Here is a 26,284-nt window from a genome sequence, read left to right as displayed (position 1 = left end):
AAGAAATAAAAATTTTGAACCTTCATTTGTATTCTGAGTTGAATCTCACACCAATGGCAGATTTTTTTCACTTGTTTTAAGACACCAAGATTTGTGGACTTAATAACACCTGTTCAGACAGACTTTCTCAGCGACTGTGTCCATCATAGTGTCAGCTTAAGTTGAAATGACTCACATTTTGCTGGCCCCACAGTCAGACTGGTTTTCTAGCTTAACCGCTGCATCAGCTGAACAGTGCGCCGTCTGCGGTTGAATCCTGCTGATTTTCGAAGATCCAAACCACTGTCGCTTAACCAAACAGGAATTATTGTTACATGGGGAGATTTCATTTTTACTTTAATTCAGTGGCGTTCCCCTTTAACAAGACAACAACATGTAACGTAAACAACACTGGTGAAGAGTGGGGAGGTCCAACAGTGGCTGGCTTCCCATTTGTCAACAGTAATGTATGAAGATCATGACAAACAAAACACAAAGAAAATATAAAAAATAATACTCAATGATAATACTAAATATGTCATTTCAGAGTTCATGTTGTAAATATCATCGGGTCCTTCATGTTTAGTACAAAATCATCTTCAGGATGGAAAACATGTCTGTCCCAAAGCAACAATTATATTCACATAATATTAATAAAAAGCTTTAGTATACAGTTCAGTAATACTGCTTCAATTACAATGTGCAAGGAATAAAATGTTCAGAAAGCAGATTGTGCTGAGCAGCAGTGTGTGTGTGCGTGTGTGCGTATGTGCGTGCGTCTTAAAATAACAGTCCAACATTTTGGGAAATCCTCTTGTCTCCTTACCTGGATTCAGACGGAACATGTACAAATGAAAATATGTTAAAGTGAGTTTTGGTTTTAAGATCAACTTTACATAAATAACAACATGTTAACTCAAACATTTTTTTTACACTTGTGAGGGAGCCAGGCTTGCAGTTTTCTGTCCTGCTTCCAGTCTTTGTGCTAAGCTAGGCTAAACACACACAAGACAGAGAACAAGAGGATTTACCAGAAATGACAAACTGTTCATTTAAGGTAATGATGAATAAAATCAAGTAGAAACTCCTGTGGACTGTCTGCAGCTCCCCCTGCTGTGCAACACCTGTCTGTCTGTCTGTCTGTCTGTCTGTCTGTCTGTCTGTCTGTCGGTCAGTCTGTCAGTCAGTCAATCGGGGCAACCAATGAATAAGTAAATCTGCAACACTTTGCGAGGTGAGGTTGTGCCAAGAAATCCCATTATTTCAGTTTCTTGTGAGGTCACAGGTCCCTCCGACTGTCTGTAATGGCAGTCTGGTGTCCACTGGGTCCTGCTAACCAAACAGCGTGTGAGCAGAGCCACGTCCCCTCCGAGCTTTAAGAAGTAAGCTGAAAGGTGTCGGTATGCTTCAGACAAAGTGCTTGTTGGATCGTCCAACAGCATCTGAAACTACTTCCCACTACATCAAGACACATTTTTATAACTTTAACCAATTCACTATTGCACCCACGTTACGCAGTGACTGTCCAGGTGTGTGGACAGTAGGTGAGGTTGTAACTTCTGTCACTATGAATGTCTTTGTGGAGAGACTGTCTGAAAAAGAGTGACGTTATCTCCGTTTGAATGATTCATGATGCTGAGCCTAAAGACACCTCGACTTCATGTGTCGACGTTCAAAACAGACAGAGGCGGTTGGACAAAAAGTTGTATAAACTAGTTCACGCTTGAAGTGAAGATCTTATTAAGTGAGGGTGCCGAACAGAAACCTTGTTTGAAGCATACTGAAGCCTTTAAACTAATCAAGCTCTGAATCCATGTGTAAATTATCCCAGTCAAATGATGACTCCACCCGCCAGTCAGCTCCCACCAACCAACAAGGGGCTGAAAAGTCACCCGTCTCTCCATCATTCCCTGTCGACCAATCAGCCGGTGAGTTCCACAGGAAGCTCCCGGCTGCACAGCGCCTCCCACTGGCGAGCGAGGAGTGAGATCAACCTCTCTCTGCTGTCAGCTCCCGGGACGAAGACACACCACTGGACCTCACCCTCTGCGCCCCCGCTGGCTCCACCGCCTCTGGGCAGGACTTCCTCCCCTCCGGCGGCGAAGTGGTCCATGGTGAGGTGACAGAGCAGGTCAGGGCCGGGCAGGTCATCGAACACCAGAGTAAGAGCCTGAGGGTACGTCTGATAGCCCAACAGGACCCGGTCCAGGTCCCGGATCCTCCGAGCTTCACGCAGCTGGTACCGCTCCCTGCAGGACATGATGGCAAAGATGACGAGAAAAACGATGATGAGAATGACTGCTACCACACTGTTAATGACCATCATGATAACCTGAAAGACGTCACTTCAGTCTCACACACAAGAATCCTACATTTCTTTGAGGAAAATGGCTTATTAATCACATTTAATGTGTCAGAGACTCTCAACATGTTCCCAAAGACATTTAACGTGTTATCAGATGTTCTATGGAAATCCATAACATTTCCCAGTTTCCAGACAGAAAGCCTGGGATAAAAACTAAAAGCAAACCAATAGTTTGTTCATCTGCAATTAGATTTTCTTGGCAATCAATAAAAGCAGCCTAATAAAAGAAATTTAGACATTTTCTGCAGCTGGTAGAGGGAGCAAATCATTCTGCACCTGCTTGATCAGGCTCTAAACTTGTAGTTAGTGTAGAGTTGTGGTGTATAGAAAGTAACTTCCTTATTCATTCATATAGATTTCCTGCATTTTACAGGATTTCTGTGTACTGCTGTTCATGCGAGATATCACCTCAAAAGCCTAGTTTGATTTTCATCTCAAATGTCTGCCTATCATTTGGATTAAAGGAGGTATTTGTAAGTTTTACTATTGCTACATAGCGAGCATTAGCATTACCAACTGTTTACCTCCCAGTTGTGAGTTCAGCATCAAATTTCGTTCCTTTACTAACCAAGAGCTGTCTCCGGCAGTGGAAAGCAACACCATTGTTCTACTGAAATTAGCACGCTAACCAGCTAGCCTCGGTCCGACTTGTCACTTTCTAATAGAGACTTAATGTAGCGCTGTTCACAGAGCGTGTTATGACCTCTTGTCTTATAAACACAACAATGGCTGAAGCTCTTGTCAAGCAACAATCACCACCACCACCTGCTCCCAGCAGCAAAAACAAATAGCCCCTTTACTGACTGGATCTGTATCAGCTGTATGAAGCTCAATCCGTTTCCAGTTATTTTTGGAATGTGCTCTGAAACACTGGAACAGTTTCTTCATGAATAACATTGTGAGTCAGGAAACTGCAGAGCAACAGAAACAAACACACACCAGCGGTTTCAGTTAATGATCTCCACCATAAGGCAAGTACGAGAGAGTGATGCAGCAGATGAGCTCTGCCTGCCTCTGGGCTGATAAAACTGTTTGCTGCTTCTGTTTCAGCAGCTTTTCTCTCAGGTGGATCTTTGAAGTGCTGCTGTTCATTAAAAACTGCATTTAAGATTTACAATGTTTTGTTTATGAGGGAGATAAACAGAGACAAGTTTAAAACTGGGTCATATTTTCTTACTGTGATTCATAATGACTAATATACAACAGCACTACACCTGTAAATCGCTGCCAACATCTCATGTGGTCAGTGATTCAAATAGATCTGGTTTTATTGCTCACGAACGGCTGTTTCCCCAGTTGGTAAAACAACAGAGCAAATCAGAGCTTTGTTGGTAGGATAAAGAATGTCATTGTCCTGTGCCACAGCCAGGAAATGGTTGCAAAAATGGCGACTACTGGAGATGAGATGTTTGCAGTTTGGTTTTTGATCTGCAACACAAATGCTCCTATAAACTAAACTCCTATAACTCCTATAAACAAAATTATGTAAATAGGAGATACATGTCAATCACTGTTGATTGGTCAGGGCAAGAATAACCCACCTTCACAAAACAGAAAGCAACTAAGACAAACACAATGTCAGACTAATAATGAGAAATGAACAGTTTTTAAAACAGCAGTCTGTTAAATCCACTGGAGCAGACGAGCAGGAACACGAGGGAACAGTTTGTTTTTGTTTTGTTTTTTTAACTTGCTGCCGAATTATAGCTCTGCTACATTGAGGGGAGTCATCATGTTGATTAAGATTAATGTTTACTGTTTGTCGGCCTGGGACCAGTTCTGCTTCTAACTGACTCATCTGGCTTGGTAAAAGTATGGTGGTGTCGGGGGGGCAGGGGTTTATGTGTGCTCACCTGGAGGGAGGTTCTTTGGCAAAGTCGGGCAGAGGATAGCTGATGTAGTCCTCGTCCAGTAGGAACACATCGGTGCTGGTCAGGATCAGGGTCCTGGGCTGGAGCACAGGAGACGGGGCTGAGGCTGAAGTGGAGGAGGAGGGGCCTGAGAGGGCAGAGCCTTGGCTCGGGATCTGGACCTGGAGGAAAGGAACAAAAGGCAGGAAGAGAGAATAATTATTGTTTTACACATGAGTTTAAAACAACAAACCAAAAAAAAATGCAAATTCCAAGCGTGGAAATTAGGGATGCCCAATTAATGGAAATATAATCAAAATCACAATATGGTCAAGTGCAATATCCAAATCGCAGGAGCTGCAGGAGGGCATTGTCAGCACCATAAGTGTTGTGGAACTACAGATGTAAAGGAACCAACAAAAATTACATCATCATTTTTTAATTTCCTGCAGCCCCAGTGGAAACAAAAAAGCAAGAAAAGAACAAGAAATCATCACTACACACAAATTCAATCAATTAAAGATACTTCTAACAACCTGAGCTGTAGCCGCAGACACTAAACAGCAGTACTGTGCAGACGGACTGTTGTTTGTCTAGAAATAGCTCCAGCATATTAACTCCCCTACAATCCCAAATTACAGAGAAAGAAATTCGGACCTGGAAAACCAGCAGGTACAGCAGGACATTAAAGGAGCGTGATGACGAAGACGCTGCGCTGGCCGGAGTCTTCCTCTCTGCCACGATGAAGGTCAGGTCTCCCATCTCCTCCTCACTGGGATAAATAAACTTCACCCTGCTGCTGTGGACCAGCTCGTAGTTCTGCATCTTACCTGCAGGAGGAGACAAATTCACATCTGTCACCTGATAAATCAGACAATTTGTTCTAACTGTGCACAGATGTAATCAGGGAGAAGAACAAATCCAAAGTTCAGGACAAAGACAAGTATCTTTATTATTTATTAAACACAGTAGTAGTATCCATCAGATGAATGGAAAAACATCTTTGTAGTGTCAAACTATATAAACAATATAATCATTCTGCACAGGGACGTAACAACAGGCAAGAGGCACTTTTGAGAGGAAGGGACTTTAAGGTTGGATTTGATGTGAAGAAAGATATTACATTTTGTCTGATTGACAGTGTACCAGTACGGTTACCTGTGTTTGTGTTGGTGAACTGGGAGTAGAAGTCCTGATCTGACGGCTCTGGAGGAGGAAGCTGCTGCTGCAGACTGAGAGCTGACATCAGCTCCTGAAGAAAGACGCCCGTCCCATAACTGTCCCTGCTGAGACAGCACACGATGTGGTCGGCCGAACGCCCTGCAGAGAGAGGATCCATGGAGAGACAACGAGGTGACACAGAGTAATATCAACATTAAGCAGCAGTTCAATATTTAGAACTTGTATGACCTCTGCAGACACAGACAACGTGTGTGTGAATCCACTGACCTACGACCCTGAAGTACTGGTCGAACAGTCCCACGTTGACAGACAGAAGCTCAGACAGTCTGATGGAGAGACAGTAGCACTGACAGACATCTGGATCTCCAGAGTCTGTTATCTCCAACACTGACAGACAGAGACAGACAGAGGGAGAGCGATAAAAGGAAGGAGAGATTTAACAAAACTGAAAGCCTACAGACACCCTCATGATCCTCTGAGGCTGTGATGTTCACTACATGACAGGGAAACAAACAGCTAAATAAAGACAAACACTGCTGTTCTATGATCTGTACCATTTTAGATTTTATGTGTCCACTAGCTTAACATTACACTTCATGTCCACTGTGAAAAATAACAACAATGTCATGTGATAATGTAAATCAAAAGTAAAACTGTAGCAGCAGCAGAAGTCGTACAGTAGCAGCGACTCCCATGACTTTATAAAATTTGAAGTGCAATCTTTTCTCACTGTGACTGAGCCAATCATGTCTGTTCCTCCTACCTGTGTGATGGCCGAGTGTGGAGGCGGAGTCCTCCAGCAAGAAGTAGATTGTATCAGTGGAGAGCAGCAGACAGCAGGTGAGCTCAGCCTCCGGAGACTTGTAGAGAACCACAGACAGCCACAAGACCTGTCTCACCTCCTCCGCCTCAGACTGATATAAGTGGCACATAACAGTAAAAAAAAAAAAAAGAAAGAAAAAAGTTAAACTGGAATTTTTAAAAAGACAGCACAAGAACTGCAACGTTAAAAGATGTAGAGAAGATGGACAGATGAACAACTGGGTCCAAAATCAACTGAGAAAACCTGACTTCACTCATCTGACTGACAATTTCTCTCTCAAGAAATCAAGGGCGGTGAGCATGTTACTGTTATCAACTGAGAGAAATTTAATTGCCAACTATCTTGACGATCAATTAAAGTTTTAAGTTATTAAAAAGCTCTGGCTCCAGCTTTTTCTTTGCTGGTTTTCTGTCTCTATAAAAAGCAAACGGACTCTTTGGGTTTGGACTCTGACATTTTAAGATAAATTTCTGACTGACACATTTTGCTATTTGCTGACATTCAAGAAAACAAAAAAATGAAAAATTTAAGAAAATAATCGGTAAATTAATTGTTAGTTGCAGCCCCACTAAAATTAAAACCTTTACCAGCTCTGGTTTACTTTGGAAAACAGTCGGCAGGTGATTTTGCACTTAAATGAAATGCAGCATTTGATAATACAGAGACACACAGAGAGCACAGGCACATAACTGTGTGTGTGTGTGTGTGTGTGTGTGTGTGTGTGTGTGTGTGTCCTACCAGCGCTATGTATCTGTGGAAGAAGGCCAACAGCTGCTGTCCTCCGAACCCAGCCAGGAGCTTCAGTCCTGGGGAGAGACCCGGGGTTAGGTGGGGGGACGGCTGGTTCTCTTCCAACTGGAGACGGGAAGAGTCCCAGCTGAGGGGGAGAAGGAAGGAGGAGGAAGGAGAAGTGAAGAAAATATGAGGTAAATATAAGAAACAACAGTTACAATTCCACAGTGAGAAGAAGATGACATGCTGTGCTCCCTGATGTTTGTTGACTGATGATGAAGACCCTGTAGTGCCCCCCTGAGGCCAATCAGCACGATTTTTGAGAAAAACAAATTGGATCATGTGCTTACATTTCACCAAAATCTAATCAGCGTCGTCTGAGATGAGGCTGTGTATTTCTACTCGATTAATTATTCTCACAATGGAAGGCTGAGATACGTGGAAATTACGGTTGTGACACGGCATTCACACAGCTGGGATGTGTCCATTCAGGGAGCGAATGTGACCCACAATGCAACATGTAATGGAAACAAAGGAGCAACTCATGCCTGGTATAAAGTGAAAAAAAGGTTATGAAATATAATCTAATGATGGCGGACTGGCGGATACAGATATTGTTATTTGAGAGTTTAAAAACTTAAAGAGATACACATTTTTGAAAAGGATCCCTTGAATTGATTTTTCAAAGAATTGTGACCTTGACATTTTGTGAGCTGGACATTGTAAAGCCTTGATCAAAAAATAAGTTTGACATTAGCACGTTGCTCACATGAAGAATGTAAAAAAGTAATCTACGCTGAACTACACAGACGTGCTTCAGAAGTCTACCTGCTGGAGTTGTGTGCTTTCCTGGTACTGGTACAACAGCACTGGTCTCTGGATCTGCAACGCTCTGAGAACACAACAACAAGGAGGAGGTGTCAGACAAGGTCGTAACACTGGGAGAAGAAACCAGAAGGGGTCAAACTAAATGACACAATCAAATGAAAGAAAGGCTGATGAGATCTGAGGGTATGAGCAGGTGGTTGGTCTTCACCTTGTGTATGTTCTCCTTGGTGTGGACAGGGCCTGCAGGGTTTGGGCAGGACCAACATCTTCAGCCCCTCCAGGGACGCTCTCCGTTGGCTCAGCTCCACCAAAAAGCAGCTCCTGTCCTGGGCCAGAGGGAAGAGCAGCAGCAGCCTCTGATTTCCCAGCAGCAGCTCCACGGCGTGACTCCTCCTGGACACAACATGTAAAAATACAGATAATGACAATATTCAAAAGTAGGGAAAGTAAAGTAGAGAACAAACAATGTGTGATGATCAATTTTACTGTTCTGTTTTATAAAGACATTGAATTAATATTAGTAATTTAAGATTTCTATCAATCAATAAAATGATAAATTTGATGATACATCTGCATGTTAATGATGCTGATTTTAGGTTTATTTTATTATTTACATTAAAGTTAGCAGTAACTGAAACAAATAAAAACTGTAAATATTGAAGCAGGAGACAAACGAATTATGAAATTAAATATAATGATCTGATCTCCTGATTCGACCAATGCCTGATAATTCACTTATGTCAGTTAAATAACATTAAAAATTAAATTATGAGAATTTATTCTGGGAATTTAAATTTCTCTTTTTCTTTCAGGGGTAAAAAAAAAATATGAACAGAATCCAAACTAAAAATAAGATACAAAATATATGTAATATCATACTATTTATCAATTTACCAAACCCGACACAGACACTTGATACTGTTTTCCTTTATTTGCCCTGAAAGTTTCCTGCAGAGAGGCAAGTACTTCGATCATGCATTCGTCCAGTCACAGCCTCTGTACCTGTGGTGGTGATTTGCTCCAGGGCAGGAGGTGTGACTGGATCTGTCCCCGACCTGAGGAGCTCTCTCTCTAGGGTGAAGCACCACGGAGCCGAGGGGCACGCGGACCAGCCTGCACCAGGAGGAGGAGGTGAGATGAAGGTCAGCGTTGCTCCTCTCTCTTTCAGCCAGCTCTCTGAAGTCCATCTTCAGCACCCAGAGGTGTCGGTGGGTGAGGAAGAGGAGAGGAGGGAGGCGGGGTTCTTCTTTCTGGGATAAGATGTCTAACAGGAGAGGGTGGGTGTCTGGGGCAGAGGAAGAGGAGGAGGAGGAGGAGGAGAAGGAGGGGAGGAGGTGGGCAGGGTAGCCTCCCTGGGCCCCCTGGCTCTCCTCCAGCTCCCAGGAGTTGATGAGTGAACGGGGGAGGAGCTGAGGAGTGTCTGAGGCCTCGGGGTCGGTGTGAGAATCTGTTGCCTGGAAAAACAAGGGACAAGGTTGTTGTTTTCCAGGTGCTCACACAGTGTCAGACTGCAGCTCGATTTATGCTTCACGAATGTCTGCATGTGATACCTGTGTGCTGATTGGTGTTCATGCATGTCATTCTTCTTTCATCATTTTCACAATGTACACTCTTATATGTTTCTATATGGTATCTATACGTTAAAGCTCGGTTTGACCGAACTGTGTGAAATGACCCGTTCAGTGAGTTGGATCTTGTGCTGCTCTCTGACCTGGATCAGCGCCGTCAGCTCAGCCCTGGTCTGCCGGAGCTCCTCTGCCTCGGAGAAGATGTACCAGCGGGTCGGACCAGACTGGAGCCCGAAGGCGAGGCAGCAGTCAGGGAGCTCGCCTCGGGATGACAGCAGGAGCTGAGAGTAAGGCAGCAGGAGGTCCATCTGCAGGCCTGACAGCACCTCCCTCACAGGCGGACTCTGCTCCTGGTCTGAGGAGAACAGATCGCTCTTAACATTTCAGCTCGCAACAAAATGATTTGTCTATAATAATAATTGTTATTATTGTTTTGTCTATAAAATGTCAAAGGTTCCATCTTCACGCAGCTTGTTTTGTTTCATCACATGAAACATTGTAACATAACATAAACTTTCACTGGCCACCAAGTTGAATGTTTGTCTTGCTGTTGGTATTATTCTTGATTTGGCCACTTATAATCTTAGTATTAACCAGCAGCCATTCATTTTGACAGTGAGGCAAAGTTTGTTGTCTGCTTTGTTGAGCTTTGTGATGAAAAATAAAAGAGAGGAAGAAAAAACAGCAGAAATCAAGAAGTGGAAAAATAAATGTCCCTGTATTAACAGTTCAGTTCATAATTTTAACTTAATCTGACCACTGATGTTTTCTTCACTTCTTTGGAAAAGTTACTAGATTGAGACTGAAACGTCTCAAGTCGAGCTCTGTTTCACTTCCTGCTAGTGAACACAGTTCTGCATCAGGCCTGGTGATGCTTCTGTCTGTCAGATCTGTGTCTGTTTTGTCGAACACAGAACTTTGAAAAAAAAAGCCCAACAGTGTTAGAAAGGATGAATGTGTCTCAAATTTGCAGCAGCAGAACATTCAAGATTTTTTGTGAGGAGGAAAAACATAGGAAGGGTCTGACATGAACTTAGATGAATTAATTCAATCCAAGACAAGTAGCAAAACACAATTCACATAAACAAATATGAAAAGCAAGAGTAGCAACCACAGCTTCTGTATTTGTTTGCATGAAGTATAAAAAGAAAGATCAACTGAGGCTGACTGTGTGCTTACCTGCGTCCTGATTGGTCCGTTTGAAATCATCTGACAGGTACAGCAGTCCCAACAGCTGGTCTGTCAGCACCAGGCACATCTCCTTCTGCTCCACCTTCTCTTCTACCTGAAGGCAGTAGCACCACAGAACCTTACTGACGTGCACCTCCTCCTCCTCAGACAGTTCCCCTTGGTGGCCACCAAGCTCCTCTGCAGGAGGAGCAGCGAGTGACGTAGAGGAGGAGCAGACCGACTCCTCCACGGTGTCATCCAGTCCCATCTCAAAGTATCCGTCCCTGGAGCCCGGACTGGATAAACAGGCATAAAAGAGTGGATGAGTCATTCTTTTGTACTTGAAATAATTTCCTTTCTGTTTATAAGCAAATGTCAGATGATTTATTACTTAATTAATTGTATATGATGGAGTACGTGACCTCCACTGTCTATAATAACAGTCATCTATAAAGTCCTTCTCTCATGGCTGCAACAGCTGCAGATATGTGGAAGTATTGGAAATACTGCAACAGAAAGTATATTGGAAGTTAAGGGGATTTCAGAAACTAGTTTGAATTTTAAAGGATCTCAGAAGTCACTCTAAATCCAAAAAAACAGTGAGAACTTCACGGGATTACAGAAACCTGTGTGAATTTTAGGATTTCAGAAACCAGTCAAAATCCCCAGCAGGAATGTCTGTGAATCTCAGAAACAAGTGGGACCTTTAGGGAATCTGAGAAACCATTTGGGAACCCAGAAACCAGGTGGCAATCATGAGAATCACCTAAACCAAGGGACTTTTTAGTGGATCCTAGAAACCAGTTTTAAGGGATCTCAGAAACCAGTCTGAATTTTAAGCCATCCCAGACCTCAGTGATAATTTTAAGGGCTGTAAGAAACCACAAGGAGTCCCAGAAACCAGTGTGATCTTAAGTGGATCTGAGAAACTATTGGGAACCAAAAAACCAACAGGACCTTATGTGAATCACAGAAACCAGAGGGACTTTTACGGGGATCTCAGAAACCAGTAAGATTGACTGAGAACTTTTGAGAAACCAAGAAAGCAGTGAGAGAGGGTTTCTGGTTGAATTACCTGGGACTGCCGACCTCGGTGCCCTCCACACGGAACTGAACCTCTCTGGATTCAGACCTCTTCTCCTCTTCCCTCTCCTCCTTTCCCTCCTCTTCCTGCTTTTTCTTTTTCTGCTCCCTCCAGGTGGCACTGAGACACTGGGAGAGCTGAGTAACAAAGTCTTTGTTAGAGGAGGAGAGGGAGAGCAGGTGAGAAGGAAGCAGAGGACACCAGGTGGCGCTGCACACCAAACAGCTGGTTTCTACTGGTCGGGAGGAGGAAGAGGAGCAGACACAACTGGAGGAGAGAGAGACAGAAACAGGGGTTTATCAAGGTTTTCCATTATGTCCTGAACACAGACAAAACACCTGTTTAAATATGACTTCTTTACACTACATCATTCACTCACTTCAGTTATCCAATCAGCTCAATTTACTTTCATACACACCCCTCCCATTTTTAACCAAATGTACTGCTGTAAGTTAATAAACTCAATTAAACTGGTAGAAAAAAAAGCAGAACATGAGAGATTTGGGGGTAACACAGTAACATCGTGTTAACTACGTTGACTTGTCGTGATGCTGTTCTCCTGTGGAGGGCAGCAGTGCCACCAGCTGGACACACGGTGAACTACACCTGCCTCCATCTTGACTTCCTGCAGGTCTTGTTACAGAGGCCTGAACGACAACACAGAGCTGCCTGAAAAACAGTCATGGAGAAACTACAGCTGCTGTACGAGTAGTACTGTATTATTAGTAGTACTTGTTGTAACAGCTGTACAGCTGTAGTAGTAAAAGGAAATAGTAGCAGGTGGGGTTTTAGTTTTCTGATCTGCTCCTGTTTTAATTTGCAAACTTAATACTTCCTGTGTTAGTAAAATATGCATTTCCACAGCACTGATTCCTTCAGTGCAACAAGTTATGTTATACTCACCACTCTACTGCTCTAAGGTGATATTATTAACACAAATAATATCATTCACTCACTATTTTTGTTTTTACTGCTGTTAAAATATTGTCAGTGCTGAACAGGCTGAAACCCAACACTTCCTGTAAATATGTTTCACATTAAAAGCCATCGAGCGACTAGAAACATGGAGGTAGATTCACTGACGGTAAGATTAACATCAATCACAAAAGCTTTGAAATAAAAGTGACTGGAACTGTTTATTATGCAAGTAACTTGTTATTTGATACTGACCAGACAGTAGTGGCCGTAGTAGTAGTAGTAGTAGTAGTTGTAGTGGTAGTAATACTTGTGGGAGCTCCACATTGTGTTTGTTCAGACATATTGACAGCAGGTTGTTGTCTCTGCAGATAAACACATGGAGCAACATTAGAACCCGGCTGACTGTAAACAAACATCCAAACAAATTCTGCCTGCATCTGTACGCCCCTTCCCTCAGCTGTACTTTACCACACTAACTTGCTTGAAGTGACATTGTAATCATGTTTTAGCTGGTTATGTTGATGACATTTACCATGTTACTATGGCATGCTAACACTTGGTGAAATGCAAATTTGCCAATGAACGTCGACAAAATGTAGATCGTTAAAGAGGCTTCTTCTCTTCTGAAGCCTTTTGGATGAGAGGTGAAACGTCATCAAGCATCTACAACCAAGTCCATTTGCCCTTGATTCAACCCTTCTTGGAAACTGCCTGTCTCTTCCTAACTGATATCCCATTGGTTGTCGTGGTAACAGGCCCTCCCCCCACCCTGGTGTTTGATGTGTGCGTGTCTGACGACCTGGGTGGGTTCAGCAGACAGGAGGTGTGTGTTGGTGTTAAAGCTTTCAGGGGGAGGTGCAGCGTCCACAGGAGGGAGAACACTGGGGGGAACTGCGGCTTCTTCTCTGCTCATCACTTCTGCAACAGGAAACCAAACGGATCAGTGACGCTGACAAGAACATCTGCAGACACTGCGGAAAGTTGACTGATGTGACACTGCTCAGAGCTGATGTAGTTATTTTTGAAATGATTTGATTCTGTGCACAATAATTTCATTAGTTCACCGATTTTCCTGACAATGTTCTTCTTGCCAGCATGAGACGCTGAATGTCTACACTGAAAAAAATATTACTTTTAAGCTTTTAATTAACTTTGATAAGAGAATAATGGGCCTAAAATAATAAACCTCCATGGCTGCTCCAAGCCTCTGTAGAAAACTCACTCACGCATTCATATAGATCATGTTCATCATGAACATTTTGACTGAATCAGACACAAATTTCAATTAAAAACAATTTGCATTCAGTTTTTACTCTATAGATTTAAACACACAGTACGCAGCCTGCACTAAGCCAGAACAAACATTATTAGTCAACAGTTTATCAAAAGGAGGTTAGTGAGCATCAGCAGGTTGTCACATGATCGCCAAACATTAGTATCTGTCTCTGATTAATTATTCTCCTGTAACTGATCGACATTTTTAAAGTTATAATCAAAGAAAAAGATTGCTTTCCCTCTCAGACTGAGCAAGAAGGAAAGAATCTGCAACATGAAACATAAAGCTGAGGACATCTCGGTTAGAGGATAAAACAAGACGTGCTCTATCAGGAGTGAAAGAAGAAGATTAGCTTCATCAGCCTCGTCTGGTATACACGTTGTGATTGTTTCCCACTGCAGCATTTGATATCCTGTGTCTTAATTTAAGCATGAATCCCCAATGTTTACAGTTCCTGATGCAGTCAAAGTTTGCCACGCTACCTAACTGGACTCACAGCAACACACAGCTGCAGTGGAAAAACACGTCTGTTATCTGCAATAATGCTAATCATCATTATCTGAAGAAAACATTAAGTTTCATGTTAACGTCCACTGGACTGATCAAAGGTCGTTTATCTCAAATTAGAGAAAATCTTAACTGAAGGCAGCAACCAGACAAACTCTATGTTTTCTTTTTTTTACATTTCTGTTTCTAAACGTGTTCAATAAAAAAGATACAACATGTAAGACAGACAGATGGAACTATGCTAATCAGTCTTTGTGCTAAGCTAGGCTAAACAGATGTGCAGGGTTTCCTGGCCGCCTTCCCAAACATCATAAAAACACTTTAATAGAATAAAACATTAACCTTTAGTGATGAAGAGCAGAGGAACTATTTCACAACATAAAAGTTTTATATTTAATAAATGTGGTTAGTAAGATGTCAGATGTGTCAGAGTCTGGGAGGCTTACGGCCTCAACGGTAAACATTTTGTGACCAGGGATTGAACTCTATGTGTCAGTTTTACAAACAGAGAGAAAGAATTGGAGCGAAGACTTAAATTAGAGAGGGCTACAGCGGTTCATGAATAGCCAATTAATAAATAAGCTGTTCAACAGAAAATTTATAAAAAAATCATTAATTAACTGATTTATCCTTTCAGTCATTGATCATGTCAAAACTTGTGAGGACTTGCGACTTGTCTCTGTTTTGTGTCAGTGTAAACTGAATGTCTTTGGGTTTTGAGCTGTTGGTTGAACAAAAAAGTCACTTCCGTCTCTGAGTAACTGTCATGGACATTTTTTCACTATTTTCTCACACATTTTTTGACTAAACAACTGGCAGATTTGTCAGTAATGAAAATAATCGTCAGTTTGTTCTTGTTCCAATATCTACTCCAGTGTTTGGGATTTATCCAGCTGCTGTTTTGGGAAATTGCCTGTTTCACATTCCAGACAAAGAGCAAGGGAACAGTTTCACACTTTCCTGTCTGGCTGCTGCCTTACAGCAAAAATAAAAACAACCGCCCACCATCCCTCCCTCAGCCCTGCACAGCCTGATACATACATGATTACCTTGGCTGGGGCAGGTAGCCTGCTGGGCCGGACAAGAAGAGGAGGAAGAGGAAGAGGAGGAAGAGGAGGAGGAGGAGGAGGAGGTGGTGGTGGTGGTGACAGCGGGAGGAGCAACAGCAGAGGAGCAGCAGGAGGAGGAGGAGGGGGGAGAGGAGGAGGAGGAGGAGAGGTGAGGAGGTGCAGCAGTAGACAACCTGGTCTCCTCACTGATCTGACGAGAGGACAGAGAGGAGGAAGCCTTCAGAGAGCTGCAGTCACCTACATCATCAAGCAGATCACATCCTAAAAACCTGCAACCAGCAGCTCCATCAGCAGCAGAGCAACAGGCAGCCGCACTTTCTAAAGACATATCAAAACTGATTTTCAGCCAATTTAAAAGACACAGACTGTTCCACTGAAACAAAAAGCCTCTGCTCAAGTTGTACAATCACATGCATCACCAAACTGTGAAGCTCAAGAGCTAAATCTGTTTGTTGTAAGTTTAAACACAACCTAATGAACCATGACAGGTTTCAGAGTTTTCTTTAAATCCATAAAAAAAACATGAGTTTCTGTTGTGAACCCCTGAAAACATCTGTGGACAGCTGTTTTCTCCTGCGACCTCATTAAGCTTTGTGGCTCAGAAGATGTACAGTAAAACCACCAAGAATGACAAACATCACTTTCCAACTGTGTTCCCAGTCTTCAAAATAAAGGCACTTACTGCTTAAAAGTTGGACCAACATGTGGCTTGACTGTTATTTAGTGCGCATGGTAGTCAAAGTAAATTAGATTAAAACACACTCAGTAATGAAACTTAGCTCTCCTGACTAAAAGCAAGGCCTCAAAATAAGGTGGGATTTATCTAAGACAAAACATCACTGATGTGTGTGGATGCATTAAACACAATTTTGCAGGCTATGTTTAAACATTTTAAATACACACAGATTTCGATGATGAATTTCACAGATCAGTTTATATTTGGTGAATTTTTGCAACAAGTTTCCAAGTCAGATTCCCAACCTCACACACCTAATCAGACATGTTTTCATGCCCATACTTGTTTGACTTATTGATTGTATTTTCATTACATATTAACTCTGCTGCTGATGTGCACAGTCTCTCTAATCTAAAAAGGTCTAATTATTGGTTTGCAGCTATTCTGACCCCAACAAACATGCATGTAGTTAGCACAGGTAGCTAATAAACCAGGCCGCTCTGATGGTTTTAGTAACATCTGATAAATCTTCAGGCTTCAGATATGTTAGTCATTAACTTGATATCAGAACCACTACTCGTCACCTGTAATTGGTAATTTTGTCCTGTGGTGATCTCTGATTGCTCTATGATCAGGTTAGAATTATAAAACCACTACAGCAGCTTTCAGGGTTAGTTAATCTGAAAGTTACGAGAATAGTCTACGACTAACAAAGATTAACATCCAACAGTGGTTGTGTACTGCTCATGAGAGTTCAAACGTTGAAGTCTTAGTAGCCAAATCAGTGCACAACATGAGTTCATTTCCTTTGACAGTGTCAGTGTTAAAATAAAATATTCAGTGCTGTCAAGTAAAATCCTCATAGCTCTGCTGTCCCACAGTCCTAAAAGAGATTCAAAAATGACTTATTTACACTGGAAATACGAACGAAAAATGAATCATTTAATTATCTAAACTCTTAACATATCTGAACTATTTAATGATCTTTAATGTGCAAACTGTCAATATAACTGACCATATCATCATGGTAACACTGACTAACACTGACCGCTTGATTTTTTCATTCTTCACTATTTAACCAGGTAAAAAGAGATGCGGCCACGGGGCAGCATCAAAATACTGATACAAAAATAATTATAAACAACAGACACAGTCGCACACTACAAAACAGTATCAACAATATACAGTTAAAATTCTAAATAATCTAAAAATATTAAAATAAATGAAGACAGGAGGCTTCAGTGTGACAAGAGTTTACCTTCTTGTCGCTGCTGCTCATCCTGTCTTTGACTTCTTTGGCTTTCTGAATGGCTTTCAACACTTCCACTGTGTCCAGCTCCTTCTCTGTCGTCACTTTACTGTCGAGACAAACCTGAAGCAGAGACAAGAGGATAAACAAACATCTGTCAACACATACACACAACTGTAGAATTAATAGTAATAACAGCATAAACATAAAGTAGCATAAACAGATGTAGCAGTAGTATTATTACACTAATAATGAAGATATACTAGTGATTCTAGTAGTAGTATGAGTAGCTTCCATATTAGTGGCAGTAGTGGTATTTGCAGTTACAGTAATAGCAGCATTAGCAGCAACAGCAGCAACTGACAGAGAGAAAACAGTGCTTGTGGTGTTGGTCATTTGTCTGTGCAGTCGTGATATTAGCAGTATTATATTAACAGTAGGGAGAAGTATTTTGTTACTGGCTGTGTAACCCTGCTGCAGGAGTAGTAATAGTAATGAGAGTACAGTAGTAATGTGAACGATGTGGTGGTTTTGGTGGTGTACCTCTGCTGCGCGGTCTCCAAACTGGGCCAGGACTTTGGTTCTGTAGTCTGGGATGATGCACATGGGGTTACTGGACAGGTTGAGTTTCTCCAGACAGGGCAGCGAGCCGATGTTCCTGATCTCCTCCAACTGGAAACAGACACGCACACACTGGCTTTAAATTGAGGACTTATTACAAGAGCTCAGGCTGGATATATTTCCCAACAGTCTTACATTGTTTTTCTTAAGTGTGTCTCATTTACATTTCTTCTAATTCTTTGGACACATCATGTCTTCAGTGGGAAGTCGAGGGTAGCGAAATGACAGAATAATGAAGAGCAATTAATAAGTGTAAGTGATAAGAATTTTCTACATGTTTTCTTTTTGTTCTTGTGATGCAATTTTGTTTATGTATCTATGTCATTTGGACCACAGAACCATCAGGATATCCTTGGTACAGTTACCTGGGCCAGCTGGTTGTGGCTGAGGTCCAGGTTGACCAGAGAGTAGAGCTTGGTGAGGCCGGTCAGTCGGTCCAGCTGGTTGCCAGCCAGGCGAAGGGTTTTTATGTTGCCCAGACGGGTGTGAGCAGCTTCAAGGACCCGCAGGCTGTTATAGGACAGATCCACGTGGACCAGGTTGTACAGGTGCTGCAACCACAAAACAACCAGTTCTGTACTGTGCTTATAATGACAGACTACGTATCTGTAAGGTTGTCTTTATTTTAACTGCAGGACCCGCTGCGTGTTGCAGCGGCTGAGTGTAAGTGTGACTGAAGTAAATACTGTTATGTTGTAACTAGATTCACACTACGACATCTGTATGTACACTGTAATTCACAGGGTTGATTAATGAAAACATTGTCAAAGAGAGATGTTACTGGATGTAACATCTCTCGTGTTGGTGTGTGTGTGTGTGTGTGTGTGTGTGTGTGTGTGTGTGTGTGTGTGTGTGTGTGTGTGTTCCTCAGAAAGTCTTGATCCCATCTCAAGTGAATGCAGCATAAAATTACTCTTGCCTTAGTTTGATCTGAATAGTCACCAAATATTCTTTGGTTGCAGCTTCTCCAGTGTGAGGCTTTGCTGCGTTCCTCTCTTTGATCATAAACTGGACAAAACAAGACGTCACCTTGGACTCATTGTGTATATTTTTTTGTGTAAATTATTCAACAATAAAAAGTAACCATTAGTTGTAGCCCTAGAAATGATACTGACGGTGGGATGAGTTTACAGAGCTGATGCGTTCTTCATCACGCCGCCACATACCTGGAGGTTTTCCACCGAGGACAGCTGGTTGTAACTCAGATCCAGAAACTCCACCTTACGAATCAGTTTCTGCAACACAGAAAAATTCAGTGTCAGTGCACAGAGACTGATGGATGGAGCATAAACTTTTCTTTATTCCTTTATTCATATACCCAGCTGTAAAGACAGAGTGGGTGATATCAAGGACAGAGTGCGCTGACCTCCAGATGCAAGAGAGTGCAGGCAGAGGAGCCAGCAAAGCTTTGTACTGAGTATTTATATTGACCATCATGTATTTTTTATTTTTGTCTAGACAGGTAGAGGGTTGAAATCTGAGGGTTGGAGGCTTCATATGTTTCCTTTCACTCCAGATATTGACTTGTTGTATCATTGTATTAAACACTGACAAAAATAAAACAAATATATAGATTGATAATTTATTTCTGAGAGAGTGTGAGACAGACAAACTGGAGTCAGTCAGTATTTCTCCTGTGAAGAAAAAAATTAAATACCTGTGCTGACTTTTAAAACCACTATCGACCGAACTCTGGCTGCAGTTTGTCTGTGGGTGTGTGTCTCACCACTGAGCTGTCGATGGTGCTGATGCAGTTGTGGCTCATGTCCAGCGTGGTCAGGTTTTTCCACGTGGGAATGACGGCGGTGACAGGACAGCCAGACTCCACCCCCTCGGGTTCCCACTGTGAGAACTCGCTCGCCTCTGGGACAAGGACCGACTGGAGGACAGCGTACACATCACAATAAACAAATCAATATGCAACAGACAATACACTGCATAAACACGTATACCACAGTATTTAATCTCAACTTTACCATCATGGTTTCTGTGGAGCGGTGGATACTCATGGTCGCCAGACTCGACCTCAGAGACGACAAACCTTGAATCTGCTGAGAGTTGCACTCACTGACCTGAAGACAGACAGAAGCAGGTTTTATGATCTTCTGATACATCATGTCATTTAAATTGCTGGTGATCACGTTTGTGTTAATATGATGACATGACTTTGTCTCGTCTAGATCAACCACTACGCAGACAGAGAAGACATGACATGCATCTTGAGTCTGTAGCCAGACTTGAACCAGGAACAGTGTTTATGAGTATGTATAAGTAGTAGGTTATGTGTCCTAGATGTGTTCTTTGTTTTTGCTGCTCTGTCTACAGCTGACGAAGCAGGAGCTATAACATCAATGTTTAGTTAGTCCGAAAAAGATTAAAGTGCGTTTCCATCAGCCTATCACATGTTTTCTTTATCTATTAAGCAACTTCTTCACCTCAGTCAAGCTGAAAAACATTTTCTACAATCATCACACTGAAACAAGTCAAACAACTCTAGAATACACCTTAAGTATGTTTTCAGTTCTCAAGTTTTTATCTGGGGCATGAGAATCCAAAATTGAGAAGTTATCATATCAGCTATATTGAAACATCCAATTTTACTTAACCCTGACTTGACATGACAATCAACGCCAGTAGAGCTTTTCTCTGTGTTCATACAAAAATGAAATTAACCACAACCAACACCTGCACCAAACACAGGTAGTTGTGACATCACAAAGTTTCCAGCACTGTTTTGCAAATATGCACAAATGAATGAACCAGGCAGTAAACTGGGATAATAGTCTGGAATAAATGGATAAAATGTGGGAAGAACTGGTGTTAATTAGCCATCATCAAACACGAGTTTTGTTGAGGACAAACAGACAGTTACCTCAATTTGCAGCAATGATTTGAAAACAGACAGGTCGAAGGGGAGACTGCTCTCCTGGATGTTACTGGTTCCTACTGGACCTCTGGTGCCAGAGATCTGACCAACAGAGACAAAACCAGTGAGAAAGTTTACCACCTCTGCTGCCGTAAGGGAAGTCAGGAGAAAACAATAAACTGTACGATGTGGGTTTGAGCTAAATAAAGAGGTGTGTGACCTTGAGGTATCGCAGCCTGCAGGTGAAGTCGAGGATGTGCCCAAGGTCGGTTTTGGCATCTCCGTTACAGCAGGTCGGTTTGGCCAGACGGAGCTGCTGGGAGACGGAGTAAAGCTGCAGAGGACGCAGAGAAAACACCTCGCCAACCTGCAGCAACTGCTCACCTGCAGCACATATACAGACAAACACACAAATAAACAAAGACACAATACATCTCAACATTTCACATTTTTGCACGGTAGTCAGTTAACTTTTCACAACTGGTGTTGCTACAAACCAGATGTTTAAAACACCTGCAACAGTTTTTCTATATAGTAGTCAAGTTATATTTGTATAAACATGAAGTGTAGGCGACCAAGGAGAAATTAAATTTTAACAGTTATTTAGAGGAAACTACTCACACCGTAACACTATTCAGCTGCAACAGATAATAAGCTATTAAAACTAGTTTCTAAATGTTTTCTGTGCAACCCAAAAAACAAAAAGTGCTGAGTCTAATATGGAGAAATTAAACTTAACAGCTGTTTCTATAGACAGCTGTTTCACACCATGTCATTGTGCAAGCAAGGAGTCAACTCAGTTTTAGTGATTTTTGGAGGAAAACCAGCCATTTGACTGTCTACCACAATAACACCCAAAAGATGTCAATTGATATGTATTGTCCCTGATAAATAAATTAAGTGCCAGAGCATTCTAGGTTACAGACTAGGTCTATAACTATAATGAATCTGTTAATTCTTTTTGATTAAACAATAAATCTTTATAATGGTAATGCCCATCACAATTTCCCTGAGCCCAAGGAGTGTTGTGCCAGAATGCTCTGGCAGAGTGCCAGAGCATTCTGGCACACTTCACTTAGTCGGTGTTTCATAACAGTTATCAGTAAGAGCTTCGGTGAGAGAGCCTCTGCAGCTACACAGGGAGGAGACACACCACTCCACTGAAGCAGCTTCATTCATTTTTAACAGTTCTCGAAACACTACATGAGGGAAAACAGGTCAAAGGTCAGAGGTGAAGCTAACCTTTATGGAACAACTCCTCAGCCAATGCTGCTGTGATGCCGTTAATTTCCTGAAAGAGACAAACAGTCTGTTAAAACCTGGATTCACTTCAAAATAGAAGTTACGTTTGTAGACTAAATTAAATCATCTAATTTCTTATCTGCTCAACAAACAGATGATCGTGGTTTCAACTCTTTACTCTTCGTCGCCTTTCTTGACAAATGTTTTTCAATACACTGTTTTTGAAGATTGCTTCATCCAAGAAAAACAAATCAAAACCTCTGACTGTGTTTGAAAAGTTAGATGGTTGATAATTAACAAGATAACTTATCTGGATAATGTGACATTAACCTGGATTACTTAAACCACAAGGGTCCAGAGCAACACCTGCAGAGGCCTGAACCTCACCTCAGACAGCGAACCAATTCCACTGTTTTTTTCAAAGACGTTATAGTTATATGGCGAGATGGCATTAATGCAGCTGAATAATAAACATTCAGATCTTAATCGTCCAGGACTGTCATGTGTTGATCATTTCACGTCACATGAGAAGGGGCTTTCCTTCGGCTGTTTAATCTGCAGAATTCTGAGGACTCAGACAACACTGGTCTGTTGTTCTGTCTTCGTCATGTGATCACAGTCACTGATCATCACAAAGCCGAACCCAACTGGAGCAGTGCTTCTCATCAGAGGGAATAATCATCATTTACTCACAATACAAGCATAGAATTGTTCCTTCATTTACATTTAATCCTACGACATGATCCTGTGACTGTTTTCTGCTGCTCAGCCACTGTTGACATGATCACCGTGTTGCACCACAACCCAAAAAATCTGAGTTGAGACACAACTGAGGCAACTGAAATGAAAAAGCTTTTACTGTAGTAAAGTCTGTCTTACAGTATTTAGCAAAAGAGAGCATCCTCTGTCCGACAGTCCAAAACATAAAAGATATTCAGTTACCAATTATATTAACAACACAATAGAAGCAAATCATCCCACTGGGGAAGCAGTCACCAACGAATGGTTTGCGTTTTTGCTTTTATAAAGGAATATAGCTTCATAGGAGAACCACATTAAAGTGATAAAGTGGCCTTTTAAAAGGGGTACTCCAGGAATTTATCATTGTGCTTCAACAAAGTTAGGAGACTCACGCGAGACAGATTTCAAAAAACACTGGTGTGTCAACAGTTTGAGGAAGGCTCTTTCCTGTTTCAACATGATATTAACCTCGTACACAAAACCAGGACTTGAAAGAAACGGCTTTCCTAGTTTGTTGTTGAAGAACTGGTCTGCACAAAGCCCTGACCTCAGCTTTGGAATCACATGTTCAACCGTCACATCTGGCTGCTTGCTGTCTATTTGCTGGCTGCAGTATGCGAGCATATACTCAAGCACATGCCATTATGAATGAGGTACCAGTAGAGTGAGTACAGGTGTAGTACTAGCATGATAACAGTACATGTTCTGAGGTTATAGGTAATAACAGCCTCAGGCGTACTCACATAGAGGTGAAAGTGTAGGAAGCAGGCGAGCGACGAGGGCGTGGCCTGTGGGAACTGCTGCAGCAGCGTCTGCAGGTAGAGCTCCAGCTCCTTCTGCCGCCGCTCCACCAAGCTCTTCGAGTTCTTTCCTAAAATTTTCTTAGGAGGAAGCAGCCGTCGGTCAACCTTCTTCTCTGCAGTCAGCTGGAGGGAAACACACATCAGAATAAAACTAACAATTAGTTTCATAATAACTTGATCATCAATTACATCGATAAATGGAATATCCCTGGATTCTGAACTGTTGGTCAGACAAAACAACAGCCCTTGGGCTCAGGGAAATTGTGATGGGCATTACCATTATAAAGATTTATTGATTAATCAAAACGAATAATAGTTATAGACCTAATCTGGTCTCTCCATTTCTGTCTTTGGGAAGTACAAACCCACAGATGTTTTCTCAGCAGTCTGAAACACTTGTTTTCTGTTCTGTTTCACTTGTGAACTCAAACTCCTGCTGTCGTCATTTCTATGTTTTAGCACAGTAAATACAAATCATAGCTTCTTTACACTTTTGCAAAACATTTCTCAGATAGCAGATTGAAAATCAATCACAGTCCACATTCAGTAAACATTTTTTGGTCTAAATTATTCAACAATGTACTCCAACAGTGAATTTCAGATATTGATGTAATGCATTGTGGTGCTATGCTGTGTCGAGATATACAATGAACAATATATCAGTGGCTAATGTATTATCCTCTGATGAATGAGAAATGTGAATTATTAACTAGTGTTCCGATAATGGAACTTCAGCCAATAATTATGTCCAGTCACATGGAGCCTTTTCTTACAACAGCTGTGGGGGTGAATTAACACCAAAATAGAGAAGAAAAGAGCCACACTTACAGTAACTAAAAATTGTTTGCAAAGGTTGTATTAAGAGTAGGAAAAAAATCAGAAAGGTTAACCTTTATTTATCAAATTTGCTATTATTCAGTTATTGCTATTGGCCCTAAACTCTAAAAATCTAATACTTTGTATTTGAATACATTTCATTATTAATGTTTAGTGCTCTGCAGCATAAAAAACTTGACACTTTCAATCCTCAGTCAGTAAGAAACACTGCTTCATGCATCGCAGCACCAAACTGAACTCAAAACGAGAATGGTCTCTCACCTTCTCGTGGAGGTCGTGGAAGTCACTGTAGCGGTGCTTCACAGTCCATCTGTGCTCTCCATCCATCACCTCGATGATGTAAACCTGAAACACCAAAGCAGGACACACAGTGATTACAATCTGACTGAATTAAACACTGCTGTGATCCAGCTGGTTTTTGAGATGCAATGGACTAAATAATAAATGTTCATGGCATTATTCTTTTGAAGTATAGAAGGTAAAGTTTTCCAGTGGACCATTTTAAGACAACAATAATTTATTTCAAATTGATTTAAATAGTAATATTTTTCAGGTGTGTTCAGCAAATTTCAATGGCAGCATGATGGAATAAATCGAGTAGATGCAAATTTCCCCTGGGGGTCACGAATTGATGTGACCATGAAAATTCACACGTATCCCAAAGCTTTAGAGAGACAAAGAGAGAAACTGGTGGAAAATAAGGAAGTTGGATTTGTTGTAAAGTTCAGAGATCAGAGTCTGAACTGCAACACAGACACACATCAGCTGTCTGGGGCCAATAATTAAGACTACAAAAACCTTTCAGTATGCTTTGTCTTCAGTCTGAACACATCTTGAGGCTCTTTTGCTTGATGACAAGTGCAACACATTTGGTCCATAGTTAGACCGACTTGAGATGCAACGTTTTTAATTATGTTGATGCAAATAGCAAATTTAACTGCCAAATCAGATAAACTGGGTGGTCGCCATCACTGAATACTTTATTTTATTTTCTAATGGGTGTGGCCCAACACAAAACTGATTTGATAATCTGACTGAGAATTGATTGATAAATAAAACTCGTGGCATTATTTTTGAAAGCATCCTTACTTTCAGTTCACCTCACAATTATGACTTACACACTGGTTAGCTTATCATTTTGAACTTAGAAAGTCAATGTTTGACTTCCCCATCATTAAGGTAGAAAGTCAGAATGTGCTAGAGTTAACATCCCAAACCCAACTGTTTTTTTTCTTGGCAGAAAATTGCTTCCAAGCGACTTGGTTTAACTTATGGTCAGAAAATAAGTGGAGCTGTGAGGCTCCGCGATCTTGATTTTTTATCAGCAGTGTCGGTGGTTACTGTCTGTCAAACCTAACAGTACAGAGTGTTACACCATAAAGACATCAAGTATAATTCCTGACAGAGAAATACAAGCCGCAGCGGTCTGTGAGGTCTGCTGACTTCAGAGGACACGATGTGATCACTCTGAAACTGTTTGAGACAGTTAGCACGGCAGTTAGCTGTTAGCTTGTTAGTCCTGTCCTTCTTTTTAGTCCACCCTAGGGAGGATAAAGACATGGGGGCTAACATAAAACAGAAGTATAATGACTAAACAATTTGTATTTACTGATAGGGTAACTTCCTCGACATTAACTCGCTGTCACTTGAACAGACCCAAGGCTAAACTAGCTACAAGCTAAGCTAACTGACGTTAAACCGAACATAGCTTACAGTGTAGTTTTCCACCAGCTCCGACCCGACAACACACACTTTTCTCTCCGACACCTCCTCTGGAAAAGGGGCGGACTCCATCTTGAGATCGAGGCGAGCAAATATGATCTGTTATTTAGTGCAAAAACGTCTAACTAAAACGGGTTTAGAGGATGTGCAGCCTTTGCCCTCAGTTAGCCGCCTC

The 26,284-nt window shown here is 41.7% G+C and overlaps 1 protein-coding gene across 1 annotated transcript; it reads right to left on the bottom strand.

Moving 5' to 3' along the window:
* nisch (nischarin) lies at positions 1–26,284 on the bottom strand. The gene is made up of 29 exons (XM_022741979.1): positions 26,101–26,284; positions 24,649–24,732; positions 23,491–23,673; positions 22,007–22,055; positions 20,985–21,148; positions 20,771–20,866; positions 19,875–19,970; positions 19,625–19,777; positions 19,065–19,133; positions 18,264–18,449; positions 17,821–17,949; positions 17,287–17,400; positions 15,513–15,542; positions 15,332–15,407; positions 13,299–13,417; positions 12,752–12,861; positions 11,573–11,848; positions 10,507–10,793; positions 9,471–9,682; positions 8,762–9,213; positions 7,968–8,152; positions 7,760–7,823; positions 6,938–7,076; positions 6,140–6,290; positions 5,644–5,763; positions 5,353–5,514; positions 4,852–5,024; positions 4,198–4,376; positions 1–2,228 (listed from the first exon to the last, which is right to left on the bottom strand). Exons 1-29 carry the CDS (start codon positions 26,179–26,181, stop codon positions 1,901–1,903), a joined length of 4,467 nt encoding a protein of 1,488 aa, XP_022597700.1. The 5' UTR covers positions 26,182–26,284; the 3' UTR covers positions 1–1,900.

The sequence above is a fragment of the Seriola dumerili genome, unplaced genomic scaffold (genome assembly GCF_002260705.1).
Source record: "Seriola dumerili isolate Sdu_G_001 unplaced genomic scaffold, Sdu_1.0 BDQW01000066.1, whole genome shotgun sequence".
NCBI lineage: Eukaryota > Metazoa > Chordata > Actinopteri > Carangiformes > Carangidae > Seriola > Seriola dumerili.
The sequence above is the reverse complement of the archived record's forward strand: the minus strand, read 5'-3'. Positions and strand labels throughout refer to the sequence as shown.

Bases quoted from the DNA above. Each gene is read 5' to 3' on its own strand.
- nisch (XM_022741979.1), bottom strand. From the start codon at position 26,181: ATGGAGTCCGCCCCTTTTCCAGAGGAGGTGTCGGAGAGAAAAGTGTGT. The intron at 19,134-19,624 runs GTGAGACACACA...TCTGTGTTGCAG, and splicing joins GCACCATCGACAGCTCAGTG to AAACTGATTCGTAAGGTGGA. The intron at 5,515-5,643 runs GTCAGTGGATTC...CTCTCTCTGCAG, and splicing joins CCAGTACTTCAGGGTCGTAG to GGCGTTCGGCCGACCACATC.